The 24,308-nt window shown below is 41.8% G+C and overlaps 1 protein-coding gene across 1 annotated transcript in view; it reads left to right on the top strand.

The window, feature by feature from the left end:
• gli2a (GLI family zinc finger 2a) overlaps positions 1-24,308 on the top strand; it is an 88,787-nt gene that overhangs the window by 31,494 nt on the left and 32,985 nt on the right. The window contains exon 3 of the mRNA XM_067602924.1: positions 19,348-19,453. Within this exon, the coding sequence (XP_067459025.1) occupies positions 19,348-19,453 (106 nt within the window). The remainder of the gene's footprint in view (positions 1-19,347; positions 19,454-24,308) is intronic.

Below are 24,308 nucleotides of genomic sequence, written 5' to 3'. Positions count from 1 at the left end.
CGTAAATTAAATCTGTTTGGGTTATGGGCTGTTAGTTGTACAAAATAAGTAATTTGCAGATGCCACCTCAAGCTCCATGATCATTACTTCATGCTTCACGCTTTTCCGGCTAATCCACTGAAGCATAGATACAAATGGGACCATCCCAAGAGAGAGAGGGGCCGTTCCACTTTTTGTCCTTGTGTGCATGCCAAAAAGGTGAGAAGACAGTTTTTGTAAAAGCTTTATTTAGTATCATGCAAGGTGTCTGATTGCATTAGAATAAACTAACAAACTCATGCGAGGGAAGCTTGGACGGTTCAAGCTGCGATCAAGCTGTTTTCGCAGGTGTGCGTTAACTCTACACCGGGCTGCTGGTGATTTTCCGAAGTGGGCCTTGTGCTCATGTCTGTGTCTGTGTGTGTTATCCTGACTGTTTGGTTAGTGTGTCGCTTCGGCAGCTTGTCATAGCTGTAGAGTCTTGTGTAATTGCCCCAGAACTTGGCTATGGGGGCAGATGGAGTAACAATAATAATACAAGGTCTTCATTTTAGGGGAACTCAAATGTCTCATACCAGGACAGACAACCACAACAGCCTAGTTATGGATGTTCACTGACTGTCTCTTGCTGTATGTTTTTTTTTTTTTTTTTTTATGGCAAACAGTTTGCCAAAGATTATGTTTGTGTTTCAGCGTCACTGTTGCCTTCGTTACACACTGGTAACTCAATCCTTTTTACACACTGGCAGTCTATGCTGGGAGAAAGAACAGGAGGGGATCTGTAGACTCATGATCAGCACAGGATGTATTGAAAAAATATTTTCCTTCATAAAACTATTGCTGAAGGTAACACATCAGACCCCCTAATGGAAGATATTTAACTGAGAGGTGAATTAATTGCTGTGTTGCTTCTGTTCTGTTGTGTAGTCCAGTTTTGATGACATTTTTAAGAGATTCTTGGACATGAGTTTAGTTAAAATCAAAAGATTCAAAGCATTTAATTCTGTTTCTGTAAAAGCTGTGAATGCAACACTTTCCCTCCTTCGTTCTGTGCCTCATTCATGCTCGATTGAGACATCCCTACAGGTGTGATCTTTATGAAAGACAAGCATCTGTAGGTAGCTTTCTCTTTCACCTTCCTCCTCCCTTCCCTCATGCTACCGCCACACAGTTACTAGCACCATTAGGCTGTCATAACCCACCACATATAACCTGAGGTGATCCCAAGACTGAGTGAACCAAGTGTCCCGCGGGGGGAAAAAAGACGCTGCGGCAGCCAAACAGGATCGCTACCTCGTGGTCTGGGTTGATGGGTACCACATGTAAGCAGAGGCAACCGCTGGCCCTAATAGGAGCTGACAAGTGGCGGTCTGACAGGGGGAGATCAGATGTCTTGGGCTGGTCTATCCCATCTATAGGCCCAATGGTAGAGTGGTTTGCTTTAAATAGAGTCTTTGTGCAGGAGAAACACTCGCTCATGGCTGTACGCCTGCTTTATCTTCCCATCGTTCTAAACCTGCACTGGCGTGATAGACACAGCTGCAAGAATTCATACGGTCCCTCGTCTATAACTCTTTACATCTGTAATCCTTTTAATTATAGGAATGGTTGTGTTTTTACACAGTTTCAACAACAACAGCAGCAGCACAAACCCTTCATTGGCGGTACTGTTGGGGAAGGTAGTGGACAGTATGGACATGTTATACTTTTGTTGGATCCGTACCAAATAGCACTGCTTATTTTAACAGTTTGGGAGAAGATAACATCAACTATTCTTTAGATGATACTGGTTTCTCGGCCACTGTTTTCTCTGTGGTACTCTCACATAAATCTACAGTGCTGGATATTATGAATATAGTATAAAGTATATATAAAGAAGTGGGAGTGCTGACCTGGATTCAGAAATCTATCTTGAGTTATTTCCAACAAGTCTTCCAGACTAAATAAAATACTGGTTTGTAATTGGATTCCAAATGTTACTGTCGGACTTTTGGGACTTCCAAAAACTGGCATATAACTGATCTTCTACCTTTGTCATTTGGGTATGTTTAGGCACAAAAATGACTTGGTTACAGTTAGGAAATATTCATGCGTACAAGAACTAGTTTTGCTTTTGTTTTTTTTGGAAAAGATTGCAATCCGCAATGTCTTGTGGCTCATCGAGGTCTATATGTTATGTTTCACTGTGACACTTACAACACCGCACAAGAAGATGAGCTATCACCACTTCATGGGGAATATAGTAGTAGTCTCAGGGAACTAGGACAATGTGTGCTGACACAGTGGATCTCACATTTGGCCTACATCGACAACAATAGTATGTACAACAAATATGATGTATGCATTTGGTGTGTTTTCGCCTGAAGATAGAAAAAAAACCCCATTGGTTGCTTGAGACATTGAGTTGGGTGAACAGCATCATTGAAGTATTGGTAGATTTGGGGAGAAGGATGGAAAAAATTCCACAGCTGAGGTAGCTGAAACTGCAAAAATCACAGCTATCTTTATAGTCTTTTCCTTGAGTCATTATTCACCGCCCCCCCTCTACCAAACCACAGCATACAGTGTGACTTCACATGGTGTTGGTTGCGAGCGCTTTATGTGGTGCATTTAAAGAGAAGATTAGGAATAATTCAGTGGCAGCATGTGGCACCCTTTCCCCACACAAAGAACACGAGTTGGTTGATGAAGATCACAACTGGGCCACATGTGGATCATTATCAAGAGCCAGGCAGGAATTCTTAAAACTTCAATGTGCTCTTAGATTGGGGACTTTGAAGAAAGGAAAATGCTTTCTAATCAAGGCCTTGCAAAAACAAAAGCCACAATGTGCCCAAACTCTAAAGAAGACCATCTCCAACCTAAGGAACCAGATGTTTTTTGTTTGTTTGTTTCTATTGAAGGAAAAACTAAACTAAATGGTGAAATAATTATACGATAGTCTGCAGCCATTTGTTTGTTTTGTACATAAAAGCTGAGTGAAAACTGCCTTTGGGGATTCTTTAAGTGGTATAAAACATTTTAAATAAAAATGGAATTTAGCACTGGAAACAGACTGTAAAGTCAATTTATGAAGGGTTTTTTTTTTTTTTTTTTTTTTTCCTTTTTGGATCGAGTCAAGATAAACATATAAGACTTTACCCTGGATTTGCTCTGGAGCCTGGAGTTTGGCATGAGTCCACACTGTAATTGCTTCATTATGTCGCTGCTCAATTTCACCGTCACTAAGACTGAGATAGCGTATGAAGAGTTCATTTGCAAAATCAGATATCTCCATTTTTAGTCATTTTCATAGATTATGGGGTTTTTTTTATTGGATATTACACGTATTATCAGTCAAACTGCGGTTGGGTTGTTTTGATTAAGTACAAATAAGTAAACAATATACAGCTAACTTACAAACTTTATTGAAAAGGTTTTATTTTGTGTTTGGTGTTTCATGTTTCAGAGTCAAACAATGCCATGTAACAGATATGAGTTCCTACTAAGTGCAATATTTAACATTCTTTAAGATAAAACAAGTAGGTAAAGTGCTGGAAATTGCTACGAAAATAGTCCATTAATGGGTGATATTACACACTTACAAGATCGTACCTTGGAAAATCCCAGTCAGACTACAAAACCCCCCTGAGCATGAACGTGCCAATGTCAATGCCAACTGTTTTACTTCACTGAAAGAGAAAACATCACAGACTCTTCAGTTTCATCCAAGTTATTCATCTTTAAAGATGCCGCAGTTAGACTGAAATTTTGCTTTCAGACAGCAACATCTCCGGCTGAACACAGTCGCTATATTGTGTCATCTGACCTGAATACTGTGTGCTGAATTCACTAAATGTATTAATCGGGTTCTGTTCAAGAATAGCACTGGCGTTTAGCGTTTTCTGCTGTAAATCATGAGCTTGCAATGTTTTGACAATGGACAAAGAACAGTTTTGTGACTGAATAACTCAGGACAGTCAATTCATCTTTTTAAAGGATGGCGTTTATCAGTTTTTGAAAATGGGCGTCTTTTTTTACCCCTCCAGAACATCAAGGTTTGTTGAAATCCAACTGTTATCATCACTGCTGTTGTCTGAGTAAGAAATACTTACTGACAAGCCCAAATAACCCTGACGACATCACTATGAGAACGTGACAGCTCCTCTAATACGATTGTTTTTTATGTCTCTGCACCAGCAGTAGCCGTGACTGGAGGCATTATGTTCTTGGGTTGTCCGTCCATCCCTTTCTCGTGAATGCAATATCTCAGGAACGCCTTGAGGGAATTTCATCAACTTTGGCTCAAATGTTCACTTGGACTTAAGGAAGAACTGATTAGATTCTAAAGGTCAAGGTCATTGAGACCTGACGTCCATCCCATTCTAACGAACACGATATCTCAGGAATGCCTGGACGGACTTTAATTACATCTGGCACAAACGTCCACTTGGACTCAAGGATGGACTGATTACAATTTGGTGGTGTGAGGTCAAAGGTCAAGGTCAATGTGACCTCACAAAACAGGTTTTTGGCCATAACTCAGGAATTCATACGCAAATTATGACGAAGTTTAACACAAATGTCTAATATGATAAAATGTCTGTAGTGAAGACAGTTTCTCATTGGAAATTATTCACTGGAATCATACATGTCAATATAGTAATAACATCCATTTCACCAGAAAATACACTTAATACCTTTCTTCCTTCATGGTCTTCACTACAAATATTATATGAGTCTGGACAGACATGGATGTAAACTGCAACTTGACTGGTTGGCGGAGGCATTTAGTGAGTTCTGTCTTTCAGTAAACTGATCTATCTGTGTAAAATCAGTGTGTTTCAGAAGTTAGTAGCGTTTTGTAAGGCCACAACTCAGCTAAACACCTGTATCTGAACTCAATTTTAGCTTTTGAATGTAGTGTTTTATACCCTACTGTCACTCACTGGTTCTTACATTAAGATCAGTTTTCTATGAAAAATTATGCTTTCAACTCTTTTACAAACGAGGCCCTCATCTCTGTAATCACAGCTCAGTCGCCCACTTCTCTTGTAGTTTCAAGTTGCATGGCGAACAGGTTTATGGAGAGTTCAGGCCTTAATCAGAACCTGCACGCTCTAGCTACATTTTCAACTACTTGATTGTATAGTTGTCATCGCCGTGTCCGTTCTATTTTTCATTGGCTGTGACCCCTCGAAGAAGCCTTTAACTTTTTGTTCATATGCCTCAATGTGGAATTGGATTCTTTCATTTTGACATTTGCGTGTTTTGACATATTTGCTGAAACATTGTAAGGGTATGTCTGTGTAGTTCAGAGCAAATGAACTTACAATGCAGTCCAGATGCAGGGGGAAAGTATACAATGAGCCAATGGAATCCAATGGATCAATGTAAAAGTCATTTCCTTTTTAATGTGATGTGAGCCAAATAAACAAGTAAAACGTTAGTGTTTTGTCCTCTTTGACTTGGAAATTTGAGATGTGCTACCTTTTCATATTTTTTGGAACACCCTCACTGGTTTTCGGGTTTAACACTCCACTGAGAACCCCATTGTTGAAGCGCAACCTCCTTTTCCAATTCATTTCCTTTTTACTTGTTCCATATGAGCAATGAAAGCTGTGCAGGCAGTGGGAACCTTTATGTTTTATGGCCGTCTTCAGAGGAGTAATTTCACCTGTCATTGATTGTTTAATTGTTTCACCAAGTGAAAGTCTGCGCTATGACATGTAGATCTTTTGTCATCACTAATGGCCTTGCTTAGCTTTGATGGAGCCTTTTGAATACTGTGAATACTGCAGGTTATTTATGGGCAGTCCAGATTCTTTATATAATTTTCTTCAGAGACCTGACGCAAGCATGGTCGATCCACATCATCCCAATGCCCCATTCTACTAATGATCATAAATTAGGATTTCTAAAGTGAAGCTAATTTAGCTCTACTGAAGAATACTTAACAACACTTGTCACACTTGTCAAGAAATTTAACTATTTATAGAAAATGGTTATGCAAATAGATTTGACTGGAAAGTTAAAGGATGTGTCAAAGACAGCAACGAGTATTCTGCTAGTAGAAGTAGAAGAATCTTAACAGACACATACATAAAAACTAAATATTTGTTTTGCAAAAGCTTAACACATAATGACTCCAACTTCCTCCTTATGTTCTGCAGCAGCAAAGAGCTCTCTTATGCAAATATCAGCTTAGTAATAGTGAGAAGTGTGCACCTGCATGAATGTAATTTGGATGTTACGAGTCAGCTGATGGCCAAGCAGCAAACAATATAAAAGTTAAATAAATATTCTCTCTATTCTGACATGTCACAAAGTGTAACAGTATCAAATTTGTATAATGCAAGAGCTGCAACAGTTAATCAACTAGTTGATCATTGGAGAATTAGTCAGCACTATTTTGATAATCTAATAATCATTTTAATCAGTTTGAAGCAAAAATGCCAGAAATGATTTCACCCAGACCCTTGTAAGGAGTTTGTCTAGGCCTGACTGCCAAGCGTGTCCTTAACCCATATTACCACCATGGCGGTGTATTTAAAGAGAAGAGAGACATGGAGGCCCGTATGCCCTCCTTCCATGCTCTGACAATGTTTACTGTGCTGTTGAGATTGCCTTAAGGATTGTGTGAACAATAGCAATTAGCGTCAATTAGCGAAGGAGTCTCAAATGACTGCTGGGCTTTACTCCAAGCATGGCAAGCACGGCCCTCAGTGTGCAATCCTATTAGAAATTACAGCTTGGCTTTGAATGTTGCTGCCTGCTTTAAACATCAGATGTACTTGATAATTTGCAACACAGGGTGCAACTTTTTTAATGCTAAAAGTTTTTCTTAGAAACAAATTAACTTTGTTTGTTTTTATTGTGTCACGTGATAATGAAGGTATTTCATCTCTACCCACTGCAAGACAAAGCACGTTTCTGATGAGGTAGTTATCTATTGCGGTCTTAAAAGATTGCCAGCCTCCAGGGCTTTTTGGTGGAGAAGTCACTCCTCTCTCAGCAGCTTGTGGTTTTGAGCAAGGCATTCACTGAGGCCTGAATGTTCCAGTTAGGGTTGGGTACCAAACTTTTAAGGGCACCGACCGAATTACGTCAGTACTACCGAGTACCTATTCACGGTAGATCAATCAGTGCCAAATTTCAGTACCTTGAGAGCGGGTGGTGTTGTGAATTCAAAAAAATATTGATATGTGCCTTTAGAAAAATCCTTTCAAGTTTACAGACACACATACGCCTGAAATTTACCAGTATCAGTTCAAATGTGAACAGTACCCAACCCTAGCTCCAGTATGGTTGCTCAGTGGTCATCAGGAGAGGTCTGTGGTTAAACTGGGCAGATCACAGTTTGAATGTGTGCAACTCTATAAATGTTAAACTGAAGGGAGTATGAAAAACAGCTTGAACACAGCTGAACACAGGGAAGAGACAAACCTGATATCAGAATAATCTTAAACTTGTGTTAGATAAATAATATCAGCCAATACTATATCTTATGAGCAGAATCACATGTTAAACTGATATTCATAGCGTTAAAGTGCATGAAAAATTCACTTCTCTTTCATTATTATTCATTTTTAATAATACAATCTCTATTAAAATTGGATACATTATTACTCAGCTCAAAGTCAAACCTTTATGAATAAAAGTAAAACATTACAAAACTGCAGAGCAACTTCCCGATAATTGAAAGCCCTTCCTGTCTTTATCCATAAAAGTGTCAGATAAAAGAGATTTCCCCACAGGCTTACCCTGAGGTGACTCAACTCCTGCAGTGTCACACAAGGGAAGCGGTATGTTGGCTAATTTTATCACACAATGCATGCTGTTTGTCAGTGCAGCCTCAGTGACAAATGATTCCTTATCTTGAGGGCTGTTGTTTGTTGTTGCTGAGTAATGTCCTGGCCACTCGTTCTTGTCTCTGGAGTCTTCAGACACTTCAGCGGCTCTGCTGTCAACTGTCAGGAACCGCGTTCGCATTATAGTCATGCGCACACACGTGTACACACACATGAGTACATGCGACCGAAGATGCGCAGGGTTACAAATGCAGCTCTGCAGAAAAAACAAAGAAACTTTCTCTTATTTGTACACACCCGGTTGTCCTTTAACCCCCCGGGGTAATTGTTTTCTGTCTGCCATTTCCTCTCCGCCTTAAGCTCTCCACCACTCTGCATCATGGCCTTCCCATTCGCCTGCATAGAATCTAATGAAGACAGACATGTAAACTAACACGGGGCGAGCTCTTTCTCCCTGTCAAAGTCGCAAATCCCCCTCTTTTATAAACGGTTCGACCCTATTGCCAACGACGGACTGATGAAAGCGACATGTGTTACTCATAGGGCCCCTCGTTTATTTGACTTCCATACTTGCATTAAGGCCAAGTAAACATATCAACTGCCCTCCGGGTTGCAGAGCAGCCAGATAGATGCAAGCGTCCGCTGTTCAGATCGCTTTCGCAGCGCCACCCTCACTGCCAGAGGTAGCTGCAGGGAGGAGAGAGAGAATAAACACTGATTAATGTCATTCAGTACTGTTATAGTAAAGGATAAAGGATTTAGAGTTCAGAATATATTGCATCTGGAAAAAATTAGATACTTCCCAAAACATACTGTCACATATTTGGTTCAAGGAAAAGCATCATTCTTGTGTATTAGCATCTGAGCTTCTCTGCCTAAGGGTCCTTTAGTAATCCAGCCAACCCAGAGCAGACATTAAAATCACATGTTCTGTGACCTGGCGGTTCCCAGAGGTTGTAGCCTTAATAATTCATGTCATTGTTGACGCTGTCCCCTCCTCTTCTTCCTATTTCCTTTCCTCCTTTCTTATCACTGCATCAAGCTACTCTCTTCACGTCTTCCTTCAGCTCTAGCCTGAAGCCAAGCGGTCTTGTTTATTGTTTTTTTCTATCTGAACCACAAGAGACAGGAAGGAAAACTGATCCTGTTTTAATTAACCGATACCCACCAGCGCTGTCTTTATCCTTACTACCTCACTACCTCAACTCATACAGAGAATTAACAGCCTTGACCTCACACTTACTGTCCAGTCATTCCCACCTGTACTAACAAACAGCTCTGTAAAATCACTAGAGAGCAAAAAAATGTAACTTTTCAGACCACGGGGCTTTCTGTGCTGAGCTACTGGACGTTCTCCTGTTTCACTTCTTCCTTTCACTGCTTCTGTATAAAACACTCTGGACGCTTCAATGAAGAGCCTCATGTCAGAGAGACAGAGGGAAAAGTGGGTGCTGAGTAGGAAATGTCTCAGAATTGTTCTTTAGGGATAGAAACTAGTCAAGCAAAGCTGTTGAAATGGTATAAGACTGAGTTAGTTTTTAAATCTGTCCTCGTGTGTGCGGATGTGAGGTTTGTGGTCGTCACTGTGATAGTTGAGGAGTCATCAGTTCCAGGTAGCTCTGACATTAGCCTGCTGAGTGTGACTAGCTGGAACAACAAAAACTGGAAAGTTAGCAAGCATGCCATAGTTTAAAAGTTACAGAGAAGATACAGTAGGTTTGGTGAATGCTGTTGGTCTACATTTTGCAAATTTCATTTACAATGAGACCAATAATTCATCTGAAAAATTAGGGGTGAATATCAATTTATGTCAATTTTATTGTGTTTATAAATGATCCACAATCAGATACAATAAACTGTGAATCAACTAACATGTATCATTCCACCAGGATGTTTTATGATATTGCTGCACGTTTTTCAGAAACCACATTGCAACTTTTTGTCGTATTTTGGAAGAATCTGTTGTGTGTCAATTAGAGCTGCAATGATTAGTCGATTCATCGATTAGTTGTCAACTATGAAATTAATTGCCAACTATTTTGATAATCGATTAATCATCAGTCATTTTTTAAGAAAAAAATGTCCAAATTCTCTGATTCCAGCTTCTTGAATTCTAATATTTTCTGGTCTCTGGTTATTCTTTAGTGGTTAAACTACCATGAATGAAACTCAAAACTTTGTCCAAATATTTTTTTAACAAAAATAAAATAAACAAAAAATAAATAAATTAAAAGTGCTGGCTACAGGTAATTCCATCCCCATTATAGTGACTGAACTTTATTTGTTTGTCGCTGGCCAGCTATTATTTAAGACACTCTGCCTTTATTTAAATACCAGTTTCTATATGAGAATTTACAGTATTAGTTGTCTCATATCAGTTTACATCCCTATTGAAAGGTCATTTTAGTCTAAGATGTGTTACTACCTTGGTTTCCACAAAATAAGGGATGAATTCTGTCTATGGGTTTTAATAAATTCTATAAGTATTGAAAGACAGATGACTCTATAGCTTCAAAACAGTCATTTTGTGTTTGTGTTTAGCTGATATTACTACACAGAATGGGTTAGGGTTACACAGATAGAGGCGATAGGCTTTGGGGTGGTCATTCGCACTACCAGGCCTCGTGAAAATATGAAATATCACATGTAACAACCATTATCTACTTCATCTTTTCCTCATAAAACATGGACCCTAAAACGAGGGTCACTTCACAAACAGAGAAAGAGCAGAGCTGCGTTATTGGACCGGGGGAAGAAAAAAAAAAAAAAAAATCACCTGAGATCCAATCCAGTTGGTCGGAGGCCCTCTGACCTGCCTCGCAGCTGTTTCTTGTTAGTGCTTTAAAATAAATTCCCAGAGTGAGATGGTTTCCACACTGAATCCTGCCCTGAAGAAAGAGGCCAGACAAGAAGGAGGTTTATAAGACCCCGGTGCTGCATGTGTTTGTGTGTGTGTGTATAAACAGCTCGGTCTTAACGTTTTATCTTATCGGGATAGATGACCTAAGAGTGCACGGCCCTGCACTTAAGATGCTCTGCCCTGTGTTACGAACGCCACCGAGAGTCAGCCGAGTCGGTCTCGATTTTCTTGAAAATCTCTCTCGAGCTTTAAAAGTATCAACCCTTATAGCTGAGCCTCAACAGAGGATGTTTAAAGTCATTTTTGTGAGAGTCAACTGTTGATATCACTTTTGCTGCGAATAAACACGTGAAAGTAAGCCCCCTCCTCACATGGTACAGGGTACATACAGAGATCCAAGCAGAAAAAAGCAAGAAAAAAGCACAATCTAATAGCTTCACATCTAAATTCCACAATATGATGGACCAAGTGTTTTTGACTGTTTATTCTCACCTGTCACCAGACTTTTAGAAAAGCAGAGAATTGGCCAGTTTTGTGATGCAAACACACATTAAGGGGAAAGTAGAGGGATGTTAGCTGTACTCCACAGTTAAGTCTGACATGCCATCTGTTTTTTATAGCTATTGTAAACTTTAGTGCTATTAATGTCTGTATCCCCAACTAATGGATATCAGTCGTTTATTTAATAAAACCTCCACGCTGACGGATATAAACATTTTTAGGGACATAAATTATTCTGTACGTGAATTATTTTAAAGAACTCTCAAGAAGAATTTACCTCTGGCCTTTTTAAGCCCAAATCCGTCTGTGTCTTAAATAACATTGTTGTGTATCATTCTGTAAGACCAGAGACACATCTAACGGACTCAGCGTGGCAGCTTGATGGAGACCAGGCCAGGTCCGTTCAGGAGATACTCCCCAGCCTCCCACTCGGGCCTGGAGAGCAGTCTCCCCAGGAGGCGCCTCACCCCAGGGTGACCCCCAGCTGAGACGGCTTTAGATTGATGTGCGCTGCCTCCTTTTCACACACATTGTATGCTGTTTTTGGGTATTTCCTCTCCTCTTTCCCCCTAAAAAAAGCCTTGTTTACGAGTCAGGAGGGGTTGGGAGGGGTTGGGGGTTAGTGCTGAGCTTGCGCTGAGAATACCGTCATAGGGCGATGAGGACGCTCTTTGTGTGAACTGGCAGCTTCTCCGTCAGCTGTGTCTGAGAGGTTAAAGGGCTCACGGAAGACAGAGGAAAGCTCTGCCGTGGCCTCAGTGTTCCCGCCGTTTGAAGTGACTTGGCTTGATTGGTGCGTTTTGCACTTGCCAGCAACTGGCAAGCAAACGCTGTTCAGAGCTGTTAGAATGAGGAACAGATTGAGATGTGTTGTGATGAGCAGCAGAAACAGCAGAAAACTCATAATAGTAACAGCTCAAGATGTTAAGTATGACTCAACTCACATTTATAGTGTGATGAAAATACCCCAGACTGAGATCTGGTTTGAACTGATTTTTCTTTAAATCCTGCTAAATTGGCCACCAGTTTATTCTTCCCATCACCAGAACAGCAACAAACTCAATGTATTAAATCCTCGATCGGGCTTACACCTGCGCTCTAAAGTGGCCAGGTGATAAATCGGAAGTCTGCGTGGGAAGCTGACTGTCCTGACACCTCATCAGTCTTCACAGAGAGGCCTTCTGACCCAAGCTACCTGTACGCCAATATAACACACACACACGTGGCTACACCCGGCCCTGCTAAATGCCCAACACTCAGGCTGGGTCATGCATGGCGGTCGTTAGGTAATGATCCCCAGGTACCTCCGCAGGTACTCAGATTTTTGTGTTTTTAGTCAAGTATGGGTCTCAGCGGTTTTAGAACATAACATTTTCCTGGTCAGCTTTTGGAAAAAGAACAACAATTGGAAATTTTTTGAGAGGCTAGCATCTGACAAAAGCAATAGTCCTCTCGAACCTCCCCTGTGTCCCTTGATACCTATTTTACACTGAATGGACGTTAGTACCACCAGCTAATGGCGACCCAGGTGAGATAAGGTCTTAGAAGCACGAAGGCTTTAGAACAATTAGGAGAGGCGGCGCAGCACCTTGTAGCCCAGGTGATGGATCATACCGCTGGTGTGATTTGTGAGGTTGACGCTGAGACTAGGGAGTGATCGGCTGAGGCAGGCGCGCGGATTTGACAGAGACTGATCACAGACGAGAGAAGCCAGCTGGGTCTGAGTGGGAGCTGTAAACACGCAGGGACATGAATGGAGACAGCAGAGGCCCGGGCAGCTACACAACATCCCTGTGAGATGATACAACACATCTGGGGGGGAGGGGGGGGGGGAGTGGAGGGGGGGTGGGGTTGGAGATATGAGGGCGTCATAGCAATAAGATATAAACACAGGCCCAAGGCCCTTATTGTGCTTCACTCGCTCAGATTTTTATCTTACACTCAAATATCCATGCATATCCCCGCCCATATGTACACAGCTCAACAGCAAATACTCATAATAAACCAGGGCTGTGTATTGTTTGACATTTTTTAAAGCTGTATTAATCGATGTTATGACACAAACAATGAATCAAAGAAATGTGAAATGAGGGCGGTTGTTGCACAAAGTGATAAGCTAAGAAGAGAGAAAATCATCATCCTTTAACTCTCTGGAGAGTTTTAATGTCTTTCAGCTTATTGTTTTGGTTTTACAGTCCACAACTTTACTTCACTTTCACTTATCTCACCGGTCTTGTTTCCAACTGCACCACGCAGCTGTTTTTAGTTTAAAAAAAAAAAAAAAAAAGGTCTGATAAAGCCGCTGTGCGCTACCCTCTCAGCACCAAACAAAGCTAACAACTAGCTGCTAAAGACTCTCAAGACCCTCCCAAAACAGAGCTGAAAGAGCAGCGAATATCAGATTTATAGCTCGTCCAGGAGGCATTTCAGATGCATTTTTAAGTCGTCCGTGTTACATGCGCCTGGAAGAACAGATACACTTTTATTTTAGTCTCAATAAAACTTTATTTGTACACCTCCAGTGTATTTTCTTCCATTTTACACATGCACTGTTACTACATTGATTGTGTGTCGGCTTTCAGCGCTGCCAAAACTTGGGTGACGTACACTCAGAGCTGCGCCTGAACACATCCTTGCCTCACTCCGTTAATGTACCGCTCTCACTACGCACCATACGTAGACACGGTGTTACATTTGTCAGGTGGCCAGACACACAAGTACAAATTAGTGCCAACGTCGTTCTATGTCTGCCGAATGTGTACATAGGCAAGTGTTTGCTGACACATTCACCTTCAGTAAAATACTCTAAAACTGCCAACATGATGATTTAAATGACTAAAGGAACTTTCTGTTTAAAAGATAAAGTGCCACTTGACACTTTTTGATACTCAGCAACTAGCAATTACTGACAAATAGACACTGTTATATTTGAAATATACATATGTGTCCGTACAGCTCTGAGTCAAAACCTCTGGAAAACAACTGCGTTAGTCTTCCCAGGCAGTGAGTGTTTGATGTGTACATCATAACATATACAGACTTTACAGAGTTCACAGGGACTAATGAATTTCCGCTCAAACCATCTCCTGTCATTACGGACACCATCGGCCTAATCCACTTACCTTCTGCCCAAAATCCCCCTATCAATAAAAAAGGTATCATTTTACCCTCCCTGATGGCTGTTAAAAGTAAAGAGCCACTCTGTTAAGACTTCCTTTCATAGATGGCAGTGGTTTCGTGCTCTCCTGTAAGCCCCTAATCCCTCTGTCGCCATCGCTCGCCCATGTACTGCCCTAGAGGAAGCGACGTCTTGCAAACTAAACCTGCAGGTTTCATGTTGTGTGTGTAGTGCAGGATTCCCGGATTAGCTAAACACACATTTTTTTATTAACCTTGGGCATAACACTTGCTGTAGTGTGTGTGTGTGTGTGTGTGTGTGTGTGTGTGTGTGTGTGTGTGTGTGTTTTAAGAAAGGCATTTCTGTTCAACCTAAAAAAGTAACACGTTTGTGTTTGTCTCAGCCACTCTTGATGATTGCTTACTGAGAGTGAACAGCAGAACAAATCAGTGTCTGTGTGTGTGTGTGTGTGTGTGTGTTTGTGTGTAATTGTGAGTGTGTGAGTGTGTATGCATGCACATGAGCATTTGTGTATAGCCGTTGGCACTGCACTGTGTAGTTAGGATCCAGGCCAACTTTTTCTGCTGGAATTTCCTGTCTGAATCGAGCACCCCCACCTCTCCTCCTCCTCCTCCTCCTCCTCCTCCTCTGCTCTTCACTTCTCTCTTTCTCGCTCTGTGTGCTTTCGTCTCCTCTCTCTCTCTCTCTCTCTCTCTGTCTCTCTCTCTCTCTTACTGCCCCTTTCTCTCACAACACGACAAAGGCTTTTTTTTTTTCCTTCCAAAATTATTCCTGGCCTGGCCTGGCCTAGCCTCTCAGGGCATTATTATTATCTTTGAGTACTTCCTCAAAGACATGAGCCCACTCCACTCTCCACTTCAGCGTGGTCCTGATCTGCAGGCTTCATTTGGACGTAATGAGAAAGTGCTTTTTCCTTCTTCTTTCCTCTGAGTCATGGGACTCGGAAGGGACCTTTTGTTAACATCAAACACCTGGCATTGTCTTAAGTGAGAGATCAAACCAGAGTTTTAAGATGCAAACTAAAAAAAGGAAGCAGAAGATGTGGGGCTCTCCCTGCTACTTGGCAGGATGTTTGTCACGTCTGGAACCTCATTATGGGGGCTAGGGGGGCAAAGATATGTTCGGTCTTTAAACAAACACGTTATGAGAGATCAGAGACCAGATACAGTGGCTGAAAACAACCACCAGTTAAAGATTCCTGTGGGTTGGATTGATTCACAATATAAGATTACAGCAACACAAAAGCCCTTCAGTGTACTTCGCATGGTGCTCTTAACTGCATTTTGAGCCCTTGCCACGATTTACTAAATTAGCACTTACAGTAAAATGTAGCTTTGCTGAGAAAGACAAAGAACCAATTGACCTTTAGTAATAATTGACATCATTACTTATCTTGGTTTGTGACCTTTACTAGGGAAGAAATTCCCATGTCATCCCAACTCTAGTATACTGTATACTCACATCCAAACAGTAGACTATGAGGCATCAGGCTTATGATATCAAACTTTTCCTCTATAAATTTGGCAGGTGTTCAGATCAGAAGTAGCACTGCATAAAAAGTGTTGTTTCAGGTAGCAGTAAGATGATGAAGTACATGTCAGAAAGTCCAATTTGAGGAGAAGATCTATGACTTTTAAGTTTTATCAGGCACCAAAAGTCCTGCTCAAGGGTTCATAGCACCATGAGACAAACATTTTCACAATTCAGGAAAGTTTTCATGGTGACCTTTTATTGTCAACAACGGCAAGGTAACAGCGTTCATGTTACCAGGAATGAGGATTTGTATTTGACTGGCCTCTGCAGAGTTACCAGATGACATTGCATTGCGGTAAAAAGTTGCAACAGATTGTGCTAATGTTGGCCTGAACACTACTACTCTGGATATATAAGGCTCAGGGTGGAGTAACCCTGCGTGCCCGCACACCCAAAGGGGACAGACTGGCAGTAAATCAAGACACTGAGGCGTGCGAGTAGTCCTGGCCTTGTACCTGTCGCTAGTTGTCCCTGCAGCCCAGAAAACAATGCAGCTGTCTGGCTGATGGAAGGGCCTGCTCAGCCCTTATCGCCCCCACGTCCACCAGTCCCAAGCTGGGAGGGTGCAGAGGCGGGGGGGGGGGGGGGGATCAGCCTCTAGGGCTCCTGCTGGGTACATTATATTTAAGTGTGTGTTTGTACATTTGTTTCACTATTGGACTGAACATTATTCCTCAATGGGAACTCAAACTAAAATGATTATAAGCAAACAATCTATGACTTTCTCATATAAATAAACTGCCATGTTCCCTCACCAGTTATCATTGATTCTCATCCTATGAAGGCTTTTATATTCGCCACTCGAAATACCTGATATAACGTAGGTTTCTCACGGGAAAAGAGAAATAAACTACCTGTAGGAACAAAACCTTTATTAAAAGAAATCTTGGAAATATATCACAAAACAAGTATAATGCAAAACAATAAGTACCTAGCATAAAAAAACAAACACAAAAAAAACATAATAGGACCTTGCCGTTTGACAGTTTAATTGATCTCTCCGACATGTCTGAACGAAGCCTGACTTCCAGGGCCGTCTTTGTGTCTTTGTCGTCACGGTGTTGTCTCCTTGTCCCGTGCCCTCCTCATCCTCTCCACCAGAGATGTGCCAGCCAGCGGAAAGCATGGGGGCACCTCTCAGACAAAGCCCCGAACTTCTGGCTCCACTTGTGAAACAAAGCTCAAACTCCTTTTTCCCAGCTCTCAACCCCCCCCCCCCCTCCTCTCGCTCATTTACTGGGTGCCTCTTCTGGCTTTGTAACACACAAGTTGACTCGGAATTGGCCGCCTGTCTCGCACACAAAAGCAAGGGAGGGTCACTGGCTGAGATCCAGCGGCATAGATCTTGATAGAAACACAGAGCCCTTGGCCCTCTGAGCTCAAAGACAAGAAAAGACAAGAAGCGCGGGGCACCAGATGGATTTTTACAACTCACTTTGGCTTTGAGAAACGTTATCTTTATTGTGTGTTTGTGTGCAGTCAAACTTTTTGTCTGTGAGACTTATTTAACCTGAGGACATCCGGTGATTTGTAGTATAATTTAGTATAATAATTCAAGGTATTCATTTCTGTATTTTCAATGTAAAGAAAGAAGACAGCAGTGCACTCCCCACAGGAAGGTTTTGGCACAAACTTCATGTTTTGACTCACAAAAACAGGAATCGGCCAATTGTAGGATCCCTATCTTAATCAACTGTGTCTGTGGCACCACCTTGTCAGCAAATGCGATTATGGCAGTACGATCACTGGCGGGTAAAGCTCGCTCTGAAACAAAAATTCCACACCGTTTAAATGTTTCACAGCTAAAAAAACTGCCTTCAGGTAAACTCTCTTCTACCAGTCAAAATCCCATCAGCGTTAACTGATGAAGAACAAGACGGTACAACGTCACAATGACGGCTTCAATCACAACAACAAAGGGCTCAATCAGGGTTAAGTAGCAGTAACGTCTGTCTTTGTAACAGGCATCACCTAAAAACAACATTCTGACGTAGCCTACAGGCGCAGAGTCCTCTTACACATTGTTTTCACAGCGCTGGCTAAAGTGATTTTGGACCCTTGAGGCACATTTCAAACGGAAGAATGTAAAGAAAATCAATAGGATATTTTAATTGCTGTGATTCCAATGACAAAGGGCATTAAATGTAAATTCTATGTATTGAAACATGAAACATGGAACACCTCCTTCCAAAACAGTTTATTTATTTATAACAAGCCTACAGTTTATTAGAGATGTCTTTATAATGCGTTTCCCTTGTTTTCCAGTAATATAAACTTCTTGTGTCTTCTTGTATTTACCAAATACTCTCTACTGTGTCTTTTTTTGACAGAAAAAAACAACTTGCTTAGTATTTACAGTTGCTTCCACTTTGCCATTTTGAAAAACTGCTTTTAAGCTAAGGTCAATGAAACTCAACACTTCCTGCACAGATGTTTCACATTAAAAGGTTGTTCTGTGTCTGAATGAGACTAATCATTCCCTTTCATGGCAAGCTTTTAATGTGAAAAATCAACTCCAATTGTTGAGTATCACGACAGTAGCTTAACAGCTCTTTATTAGCAACCGGCCCTTTTTTTTCTGTTTGTGCTGGCTCCTGGCTTTTATTTGAGGACTGATGTTGTCTATTAATTCCGGCTGCATGTCCTTTGAATTTAATTATCCTCAATGCATTTATTTGCTCATACCACATTGTTACCATTACTGGTGTGGAAACCTTTTTTTTTCTGAAACGCACCCATTTCCCCCCGTGTCACCCAGTCCCAGTGGTCCACTCGGATAGAGATAATGATCTGTTCTCACTGAGCTTTGACCTTTAACCTTGGTGGTCTCTGCTCCCAGGTCATATCAGATTTACTGGACTGTAGCAACCCGGGATTAACTCGAGGGAACTGCATCGCTCTATGCTCTCTGTCTCCGTCCCACACACACACACTAACAGCTGAATTTACTCACAAGACACTTGCACAGTGAAATTATAGCGCTCCGACTTGCTGTTTTTGGTTTATTTTCCTGCATCAACAACATCTAAAACTTCCAACATATCAAACCGGAGAGAATTAGTAGGCTTTTAGTCTGTGATCAGAGCCCTCCTCCTCCTTCAATCGAGACAATAATGTCTCCTACTCAGCCGTTGTAATGACAGTAATTAATGAATATCGGCTGTGTTGTTCTAATGAGACTTCCCTCAAGCCACCAGACCATTTATGGCAGGAAACGGTGGATTCGTGCATTCTTTGTCTGACATAAAAACACATTCATTGTTGTGTAAAACCTGCTTTGGTCTTATTGGATAGAGAAGGGCCATTAATGAACATACAGTTCTCGGGGCAAAAGCCACAGACAGTCTAGAAGGTTTCAATTACTGGTGGATTACGGGAACTGTAAAATGGTACAGTTGCATCTCATGCTGCGTTGCAGGCACTTGTCAGGAACTCTATATTTGTCTGTCTGTCATTACTCAGTACTGCTTCAAGAAACTCACTGTATTTAGTTCACAGTATTTTTCATTTGTGACCTTTTCTCTCTCTCTCTTTTGCACTTACAGGTGCTCACCATCTCTTCCCCACGTTTCACACGCCCATCCCGATCGACATGAGACACCATGAGGGGCGGTACCATTACGAGCCACACCCACTCCACGCTATGCACGGGTAAGGATTCGTAGATGGTAATGGTCACAGTCTCTAGCAAACTCATGCTAAGAGCTTTATTTTAAATTGTTGTAACATATCAGTCCGACTTTTTGGGAAAACAAACAAGCCGACGTGTATCTATTACACTTAGAATTTGTCAATACTGTTATTTTATATGAGTCAATAGTGTCTGAAAAGAAAAGGCGGCTTAATGTGACTCGTGAAGGTCGGTTTGTCACCTTTCATTACTTTCTTTCTCTGAGAATTCTGCTACTGCTTCGTCCTATTTGTCAGCACCAGGAGTTGGAAAGACAGCCCCTCTTCCTGAGCTTCAGTGAGAGGGAGCCAAGTTCAAATACATCAAAGCCAGACAAGATACACAGAGCAAGAGGGAGACAGAGATGAGGAGAGACACGCCACATTATCACCAATACAACAGGCGCTTAACATTTCCTCTCCTATCTCCTCTCCTAACATTTCACGGTTTGAGTTTGGAGGGCTGTCTGGTGCTGGCAACGCCGAAAAATGAGGAGTTCTGCCAAGAAACATTGTCTCTACAGCTCTGTAGGGAGAGAGCCGAGTGAAAGACAGCGTTTGGAAGAACTACATAAGTGCTTCAGTGAAGAGAAAGTGGCAGCACTAATTCTTATTATAAAATCCTTATAAAATGCCTCATTGGAAAGGAAAATACTAACATGTTAAAGTAAAAATATGTCAAAAGTTATTCGTGTCACATTTTTATATATTTAATTTCTAAAAGTATTATCTTACATTTCATTGGTTGGGATATACAGTATACCATAGGTTGGAAGTCCAGTTATGTGCTGGGCTTTGCAACTTTTTTTCCTAACCTGACCTAAAAAGAAACACTTAATTTATTATCTGACTTTATTAAAGTTGCATTACCATAAAAGTCTGGCCTTCTTAACTTTGCCAGGCCTCCTTATGCTTATCTAAAATATTCAAACCCAGGAAGAGAACCCAGGAGTAAGATCAATAGAGGTTTTGTGAGAAAACTGTGCGGTTACATTTAAATTCAGCGAGATCAGGTGATACACAGCGTAGGCCGAGCTATTCATCACCTGCAAAGCGAGGGAAGGAAGGATGGGAGGGGGGAGAAAAAAAAAGTGTGGCCACGCACCCAGTTTGTTTTGATTAATGTGATGTTACTCTGACAGAGTGCTCCCACTAATTCATCAAGACCTTGATCTAGCTGTCTTTTCTCCAGCACGCGCCAAATTCGCCTAATTACGGCGTGTCGTCCTGGCGCGAATGGAGCAGGGTGTCGGCGCTTCGTCAGTGGCTGAGCCGCTGAGCGTCAGGGTTGTACTTCCTGTCTGAGGGATTGTGCTGACTACAAACGGAGCGCTCTTCATCACTGTTTGCATGTAACGTAATGAGGGCTGCAGCTCATTCTGTCACAGCTGTCGTAATGCAGATCCTGCAGCACTCACCTGCCTTGTTCCTTTTAAAGAAACACATTGGGATATTCTGCAGGGATCAATCAATCCAACTTTTTCTCTGGAATCATATGGAATCAACTTTATTCTGTCAGTACTGGTGTGTTAGTACTCGTGTGTGGTTTGAGCCCAAGTGCAACCTTTCTTACAAGTCATTTCCTGAGTATCTTGCAGGTTTCTCGCCACAGTAAGCTCTAGGTTTGTGGTTTATTTCATTGTGTATAGCATGCTGAGGCCTTAGGGAAGCGTAATTGAGAAAGTTAGTTAAGTGTGCAGATGCTTGAAGAGGAATAGTTTGCATGACGTGTTGTCTGACGGTGTCTGAAGGCAAAAAGTGTTTTTTTTCCAACCTGTTCTGACAGTGGAAAGGTTGCATACTGAAGCCTTTACAATCCTCCTCTTTCCAAAAGCTGTAAAACACACAGGTGTTTGAACAGGGAAATATGGATCAACGTTATATGTATTACCAAATGTTGCAGTGCCAGAACATAGAGCATCTTCACATAAGTATCTTTCAGCACTTTTTTTAAAAATGTTTGATGCAAGATTTAAAAGTAGCAACCTTCTCGTTGTGGTCTCGCTGCCTTTTCCAAACTTAGCATTCCAGAGAGAAGAAACATGCCATATCTGAACTGTCTCTGGAACACATTAGGAAGAACCTCTCATGAGATGACAGTTCAGCTTGGACTTAGAGACAGTACTTATGTGCTGTTTGCTGCAGATTGTGCATCTTTTTGTGCGCAAACCCACAAGCCAGGAAAGCCATCCACCATGCCAGCATGTTTGACCGGGTAATTAGCATCTGAAATCCAACCTTCCGTTCCCAGAACCTCAACGACAACGCAACAGATGAGAAAAACAGATCCCCCGCTCATTCCACAGCCCATATTTATGCTTTTTGGGAAGCAGTCGGGGGGCAAATTGCAGCACTGAAAAGTTGAAATATGCCCAAGGTTTTTGTGTGGCAGAGCTGTGGCCTACACCGCCCCTGTACACAAACAGATGTGGTCCCGCTCACCAGGCAATCAGCCTGGAGCCCCACAGCACGGAATGTGTTGATTAAATACAGTTTACAGATCAGCCATTCGGGTTGATGTTGTTTTTTCCCCTCATTGTTTTGGTTTGGTTAACATGTAAAGGGGAAGGGTGGGGGAGACGAGTGGAGGATGGAGGGGAGTAAGTGGGGCAGATTCTCGAGGCTGCGGATTGGTCGTCAGTGGTTTTGACAGACGTGTTGTTATCTTATGTTGTTGCGTGCTGGCTCCGGCTTTCGGCTCATCGTCACGGCTAATGTTTGAATTTGGATGCTCCCCTGAGTTCCAGCCAGGAATGTGCTCCTGAAAAGACAAGGGACCCATCAATCAAAAGACTTGCATGTTGCAAATCAATAGCCTGAAATTTTCACGGTTTATTGCACGGTCTCAATGTAATTTTCCTTCCCTCAAAAAAGACTAAATGGTATGTGACAGCAACGGATCCGAATAATGGATAATTACCCTCTGTATAATCCCATCTCATTTAAGTATATTATCCCATCGTTTGACATAGTCTAACTGGGCCCCTCCTTTGTACACAGTCCTTGCTTCTCAGGGAGTACAGTATCACGTTGTGTCCAAATCCTCAGCATCCTGATCAGGGCCCCAAAAACAACTAAGGCAGGATCTTAGCATGTCCCTTGTGGGGTAGCGTGGTGATTTATCTTGATCGCCTTGGCTGCCCAGAAGTACAGAAGGGAGTGTGTCACATCATAATTCATCCCACCCCTAGCCAGCAGGGAAAATGCCAGAGAGGCAAATACTAACTTGTTGGTCAGCTAGGAGGACAGAGAGAGACAGGCAGAGAGTCGCCTCACCTCACCTTGAAAACAGATTTCATGGGCAGCGTCTTGCAGCAGCAAAGACAAGACTGTGAATTGACAGTGTGCTAAGTGAAAATGAGAATTATTACACCTATAGATGCAAGCAGTTTTTTTTTGTTTTGTTTTTAGAGATGTATTAGATTGGTTGAATGTATCTATGCAAAATTGTGTTTTTCACTTACCTTTCTTGAAATGAGCTAGTTCATACAGAGAGTTGCAGACTATGTTACACTCAAAGGTGGGGTAAAAAGCCTCCCGACATAGAATAGGGCAAGATGCACTAATCATTAAGATGGGGATTACAGCACACCAAGAAAACTCTCAAACTCTCAAAAAAACTCTTCCTACTTCTGCACACCTGGCCGATCCTTGCGTGAAACGGCTGATTGTTTGATTGTCAGTTTCTGAAAGTTACAAACATTGACAGACGCAGCCTCCTCCAGGGGGTTTCAGACACTGTTAGATAATCCAACAGGTGCTTCATTTGAAGCTTACTGACCTCATTATACAGTAACCTATGACACCCATGTTGATTTTACACTGTTTGCAAAGCTAACATGGTAAGACCACCACAGCAAAACTGAAACTATTATGCAGAAGTGGACACTCTTCTGTCCTCTTTGATGTTGGATTGGTACTTCATTGGGTAGAATGAAAAAAGAAAGGAAACTTAAAAAGACACTCAGTAACATTTTGTTTGAACTCACTGCTAATCGTGCTGCAATCTGCCTCGGCCAGCGGGATCTAACGTACAGGTTCTCTGGTATGCACTTACTCACAGGGGTTACTCATATGCTACAACAAGCTGTACCATGTCCAAATCACTTTTTCTCACAGCAGAGTTTTAACAATGGAACAACAGAGAGCGTGTAATCACACAGTACAGAACACAGGGACAAATAGCAATTACCTTGTTGAAAGCATGTTATCTACTGACTCACACTGGCTTGCTATCTGTCCACCTATCCCTCTCTTTATCATCTTTAGCAGGGCCGACACATGGCACTTTTATTTGGAAAATAATGGATAATTCTGATATTTAAATGCTACATGTAGTGTTTCCCATCCCTCAGCCTTTTTTTTTTTCCTACAAGGCAGCCACCCAAAGTGTTCAAGTATGATAGAAGTCTCTCTAAATGGCAGGCGTTGATTAAGAGACAGGGCTCTCCCAGGGCTCTGAGGCCCTCCAAGAGCTTCCCATTCAACCTCTGGAAAACACACAGACTTCAAGTAACATCTTGTCAGAAAAAGGGTGGATCGACAAGGCTTCAATAATGGTACCTGCCAGACAGGGCTATTATTTGCTGCCTCCTGACAGGCAACGGCAGTAAATTTCACCTTATTATCAAGGTCTCACATACGCTCTTTGGTCGTTTGAGTGATTTACCGCAGTTAGAGTGGTGTGTGTGTGTGTGTGCCGACACGCCGGTTCGCTATTGGCCAAGAAACACATCGCTGTTGTTGATGGGTATAGGTTTGAAGTAAAATGTTGTAAATTGGTTTTGGTAGGTGGAGAGTTGGCATGTTTGGTTATAATGAAAATTATCAATATGTG

The sequence above is a fragment of the Thunnus thynnus genome, chromosome 11 (genome assembly GCF_963924715.1).
Source record: "Thunnus thynnus chromosome 11, fThuThy2.1, whole genome shotgun sequence".
Taxonomy (NCBI): domain Eukaryota; kingdom Metazoa; phylum Chordata; class Actinopteri; order Scombriformes; family Scombridae; genus Thunnus; species Thunnus thynnus.
Note: the sequence above shows the minus strand (reverse complement) of the source record. Positions and strands in the feature narration are given on the sequence as shown.